This window comes from Neophocaena asiaeorientalis, unplaced genomic scaffold (genome assembly GCF_003031525.2).
Source record: "Neophocaena asiaeorientalis asiaeorientalis breed wild unplaced genomic scaffold, Neophocaena_asiaeorientalis_V1.1 scaffold543, whole genome shotgun sequence".
Lineage (NCBI taxonomy): Eukaryota > Metazoa > Chordata > Mammalia > Artiodactyla > Phocoenidae > Neophocaena > Neophocaena asiaeorientalis.
In genome coordinates, this window is record NW_020173671.1 from 349,939 (window position 1) to 355,159 (window position 5,221).

Sequence of the window (5,221 nt, forward strand, 5' to 3'; positions counted from 1 at the left end):
CGCCAACTGCGCGAGCCCCACCAGCCAACCCGGCCAACCTGCTCAAGTCCTTGGCCTCCGTGCTGGAAGGACAAAAGTACTGTTACCGGGGGACTGGAGCAGCTGTTCCCACCCGGCCTGGGCCCTTGCCCACCACTCAGTATTCCCCCGGTTCCTCTTCAGGTGCTACCGCCCCACCGCCCACCTCCGCGGCCCCGAGCGCCCAGGGCTCCCCACAGCCCTCCGCTTCCTCGTCATCTCAGTTCTCTACCTCAGGCGGGCCCTGGGCCCGGGAGCGCAGGGCGGGCGAAGAGCCAGCCCCGGAGGCTCTGAGTCTGAGGTGCTAGAAGAGATAAGTCGGGCCTGTGAGACCCTTGTGGAGCGGGTGGGCCGGAGCACCGCAGACCCGGCCGACCCAGCGGACACGGCAGATCGAGCGGACAGCGGGACTGAGCGACTGCAGCCCCCAGCTCAGGCCAAGGAGGAGAGCGGTGGGGTGGCGGCCGCGGCACGACCAGGGAGCAGCAAGAGGCGGCAGAAGGAGCACCGGCGGCACCGGCGGGCCTGTAAGGACAGTGCGGGTCGGCGGCCCCGGGAGGGCAGGGCCAAGGCCAAGGCCAAGGCCCCCAAAGAAAAGAGCCGCCGAGTGCTGGGGAACCTGGACCTGCAGAGTGAGGAGATCCAGGGTCGTGAGAAGGCCCGGCCGGATCTGGGCGGGACCTCCAAGGCCAAGCCGCCCGTAGCTCCGGGCCCTCCGCCAGTTCCTGCACCCTCTGTCCAGCCCACACCCGTGGCAGCCCCTGTCCCTGGGAAGAAGGCTCGGGAGGAAGCTCCGGGGCCACTGGGTGTCAGCCGGGCTGACATGCTGAAGCTGCGCTCACTTAGTGAAGGGCCCCCCAAGGAGCTGAAGATCCGGCTCATCAAAGTAGAAAGTGGTGACAAGGAGACCTTCATCGCCTCGGAGGTGGAAGAGCGGAGGCTGCGGATGGCAGACCTCACCATCAGCCACTGTGCTGCCGACGTCGTGAGGGCCAGCAAGTGAGTGGTGGGGGCTGTCACCGCTGAGGCTGCTGGCCTGGCCCTGCGGGAGGCTCCCTTCCCCCAGCACACTGATATTCCTGTTCTCATCTCACTGTCCTTCTACAGGAATGCCAAGGTGAAAGGGAAGTTTCGAGAGTCCTACCTTTCCCCTGCACAGTCTGTGAAACCGAAGATCAACTCGGAGGAGAAGCTGCCCCGGGAAAAACTGAACCCGCCCACACCCAGCATCTATGTATGAGTGCCCTGCGTGTTCAGAACCGCCCCTGCCTGAGGGTTCTAGGACAGCGTTGGGACTGCTGGGGGGCCCTGAGCCTGGGACGGGGCTCTGACCTCAGCCCTGTCTCCTGGTTGTCCCGCAGCTGGAGAGTAAACGGGATGCCTTCTCGCCGGTGCTGCTGCAGTTCTGTACAGACCCTCGAAATCCCATCACCGTGATCCGGGGCCTGGCAGGCTCCCTGCGGCTCAGTGAGTGTGGAGGTGGAAAGACGTGGGGAGGGCTGCGAGGATCTGGGGCTTTGGGGCCCTCAGAGAGCCCCCACTCTGGAAGACCCAGGGCCACAGCTGTAGTGAGCTCTCCTCAGTCACATGTAAGCCATATTTGAAGAGTGCTCTGAGTGATGGGTCAGCTGACCTCAGGCTTCCCTCCCCCCATCTGTCTGTCCCCAGCAGTAGGCAGGTGGGAAGGGGATGTATCTCGGGATCTGGTTAGAGTCACTTCTGGTTTTCTTGCTGATTAAGGTTGTGTAAAATCCAAGGAGGCTCACGGTCTGGGGCTTTCTCTTTTGCAACCTTTTATTGTGCACAATTTCAAACACCTTCCAGAGTAAAAGGAAACCATGCTGAGTTATAAACGTAATCAATCAATCCTGTTTCCTGTAAAAATTAATCCTGTTTCCTTGTAGCCTTCTCTTACCCACATATCCTCCCTTTCCTCCAATGTTACTGAAGCACGGCCTAGGCTTTTACTTGATGAAATCTTTCATTGGATCCAATGAAAACTTAAACTGTTATTCATTGAGCACCTATTGTGTGCCAGGTGCTTTGCACATGTGGCCTCATGGACACCTGAGGACTCTGGGGGAGGGGCTGGGACTCAGAGCATCAGTGGGAGAAAGGGGGTTGGTTATGATGCAGGTAAAGGCCAGGCCCTGGGAGGGCCAACCCTCCCAGCTTCATGAGGGGCTGGGGTTCTCGCCTGTTCTTCCTTGGCTGAGCTCTGAGAAGCCTGTGTCCACTGCGTCAGAGTCTTGGGGAGCAAGAAGGGAGAGGGTGAGTTGGGGCCTCGCTCCCCACCCTCTGCCCCTGCCCCAACACTCTGCTCGGCCCTCCCTTGCAGACTTGGGCCTCTTCTCCACCAAGACGCTGGTGGAGGCCAGTGGTGAGCACACGGTGGAGGTGCGCACCCAGGTGCAGCAGCCCTCAGATGAGAACTGGGACCTGACAGGCACGCGACAGATCTGGCCCTGCGAGAGCTCCCGTTCCCACACCACCATTGCCAAGTACGCGCAGTACCAGGCCTCATCCTTCCAAGAGTCCCTGCAGGTGAGAGGCGCGCACGGGCAGAGGTAGAGGGTGTGGAATCAGGGGACTTGGAGCCCCAGCTGCGGTGGGAGGGCTCCTGGAAGGCCGCTGACCCAGGCCTGCCTACCCCTGTGACCAAGCAGGAGGAGAAGGAGAGTGAGGACGAGGAGTCCGAGGAGCCGGACAGCACCACGGGAACCCCTCCTAGGTAGGGACGCTTTCCCTCTGCCCTTCAGGACTCCTTCCTTTCCCTGCGCTTCCCCACCAACCTGTGCTCTTTGCCCTCGCAGCAGCGCACCGGATCCGAAGAACCATCACATCATCAAGTTTGGCACCAACATCGACCTGTCCGATGCCAAGCGGTCAGTGGGGCTGAGGCCAGCAAGCTGGGGCGGGAGTGCTGATGGGTCAGCAGAGTCGGGGTAGCTGCTCACTTCTGTTGCCTCCCTCACCACGGCAGGTGGAAGCCCCAGCTGCAGGAGCTGCTGAAGCTGCCCGCCTTCATGCGGGTAACCTCCACGGGCAACATGCTGAGCCACGTGGGCCACACCATCCTGGGCATGAACACAGTGCAGCTGTACATGAAGGTCCCAGGCAGCCGAACGCCAGGTGCGCTCTTCACGGGGCTGCGGAGTGCGTCGCGCGCGCGCGAGGAGCGCGGGGGGCGGGGCTGCCGCCAGCGCTCCTCCGTCAACCAATGAGTGCGCGACAAGCCCGGCTCCGACCAACCGTGCAGTTCTCTGTTGCCCCCTTCAGGCCATCAGGAGAACAACAACTTCTGCTCGGTCAACATCAATATTGGCCCAGGAGACTGCGAGTGGTTCGCGGTGCACGAGCACTACTGGGAGACCATCAGCGCTTTCTGCGACCGGTGCGCGCCGCCCTCCTCGGGTAGATAGACCCCCCACGCCCCGTCCCTGGATTCCCAGATTTCCATCTGACCCTGTGGCCACCCTCCAGGCATGGCGTGGACTACCTGACGGGTTCCTGGTGGCCAATCCTGGATGACCTCTATGCTTCCAACATCCCTGTGTACCGCTTCGTGCAGCGCCCCGGAGACCTTGTGTGGATTAATGCGGGGACCGTGCACTGGGTGCAGGCCACCGGCTGGTGCAACAACATCGCCTGGAACGTGGGGCCCCTCACCGGTGAGGGGGCGGGGCCGGTGGTGGGGTGAGCCACTCAGCGGTGAGGGGCTGGGGCCCCTGGGGAGTGAGCCCCGTGGGGGGGGGCGGGTTTGGAGGGCGCCAGGCCAGCCGTGAGGGAAGGGGCGGGGGCCCAAGTGTCTCAGGCTGTTGGGGAATCCTGTCATGACCTTCTCTGGCCCGCAGCCTATCAGTACCAGCTGGCCCTGGAACGATACGAGTGGAACGAGGTGAAGAACGTCAAATCCATCGTGCCCATGATTCACGTGTCCTGGAACGTGGCTCGCACGGTCAAAATCAGCGACCCCGACTTGTTCAAGATGATCAAGTGAGGGAGGGCCCTGTTTGGGAGGGAGCCCATCTCCATCCGACCTGGCCCGCCTTGTTCTTCCTTGTTCCAACCCCTCCTCCCCCACCGCTCCACCTTTTGCCGCGTGCTTTGCAGGGCTGCCGTGCTGGGCGGGTGACAAGGCCCCTGACCTGAGGAGCTTTGTTTTCCAGTGGTCCAAGTAGACAAAAACCACATAAAACCTCCACTGTGACGGGGATGTGTCGGGGGCTGTGACCCGGCCCGAAGCGGGGAGGCCCCGCCCCGCCTCACCACCTCGCCCCGCCCTTAGGTTCTGCCTCCTGCAGTCCATGAAGCACTGCCAGGTGCAGCGGGAGAGCCTGGTGCGGGCCGGGAAGAAAATCGCCTACCAGGGCCGGGTCAAGGACGAGCCCGCCTACTACTGCAACGAGTGCGACGTGAGTGCGCCCTCTCTCCCTCGCGCGCTTCCTCAGAGGGAGGCGCTCGCCTCCGGCCTCCCTCCTTCTCTCCCCTCCTTCTCCCCCTCCTCCCTCCCTCCCTCCCCTTGGCCGCCGCCTCCTCCCCGCCGCACCCGCAGGCCCCGGCCAGCACGTCGCGATGAGGCCGGACGCCCCGCCCGCCTGCCCGCCCGCAGGGCGCCGCGGGGCCACCAGCACACGCCTGGGCTGGACCTAGGTCCCGCCTCTGGCCGGGAAGGGGGTCGGGCCCAGCCCTTCCACCCCATTGGCAGCTCCCCTCACCTAATTTATTAAGAAAAAGAATTTTTTAAAAAACAAATATGAGGAAAAAAGGAAAAAAAATGGGAGACGGGGAAGGGGGCTGGTAGCCCCTCGCCCACCAGCGCCTCCCCTCACCGACTTTGGCCTTTCTAGCAACAGACACAAGGACCAGGCTCCGGCGGCGGCGGGGGTCACATACGGGTTCCCTCACGCCTGCCAGCCGCCCGCCCGGCGCAGATGCACGCGGCTCGTGTATGTACATAGACGTTACGGCAGCCGAGGTTTTTAATGAGATTCTTTGTATGGGCTTTACCCCTCCCCCAGAACCTCCTTTTTTACTTCCAGTGCTAGCTGTGACCCCTGTACATGTTTCTTGTTTATTCACTTGGTTATGATTTGTATTTTCTGGGTTTTTTGTTTGTTTTGGTTTTTAATTTATAACAGTCCCACTCACCTCTATTTATTCATTTTTGGGAAAACCCGACCTCCCGCACCCCCAAGCCATC

The 5,221-nt window shown here is 62.0% G+C and overlaps 1 protein-coding gene across 1 annotated transcript in view; it reads left to right on the forward strand.

Moving 5' to 3' along the window:
* KDM6B (lysine demethylase 6B) overlaps positions 1-5,167 on the forward strand; it is a 20,167-nt gene extending 15,000 nt beyond the window's left edge. Inside the window, 13 exon segments of the mRNA XM_024748410.1 lie at positions 1-300; positions 303-1,017; positions 1,126-1,252; positions 1,380-1,485; positions 2,357-2,562; positions 2,685-2,749; positions 2,832-2,903; positions 3,002-3,150; positions 3,298-3,412; positions 3,502-3,689; positions 3,873-4,014; positions 4,307-4,502; positions 4,546-5,167. Coding sequence (XP_024604178.1) covers positions 1-300; positions 303-1,017; positions 1,126-1,252; positions 1,380-1,485; positions 2,357-2,562; positions 2,685-2,749; positions 2,832-2,903; positions 3,002-3,150; positions 3,298-3,412; positions 3,502-3,689; positions 3,873-4,014; positions 4,307-4,502; positions 4,546-4,671 — 2,507 coding nt within the window. The 3' untranslated portion in view covers positions 4,672-5,167.
* The last annotated feature ends 54 nt before the right edge of the window (positions 5,168-5,221 follow it).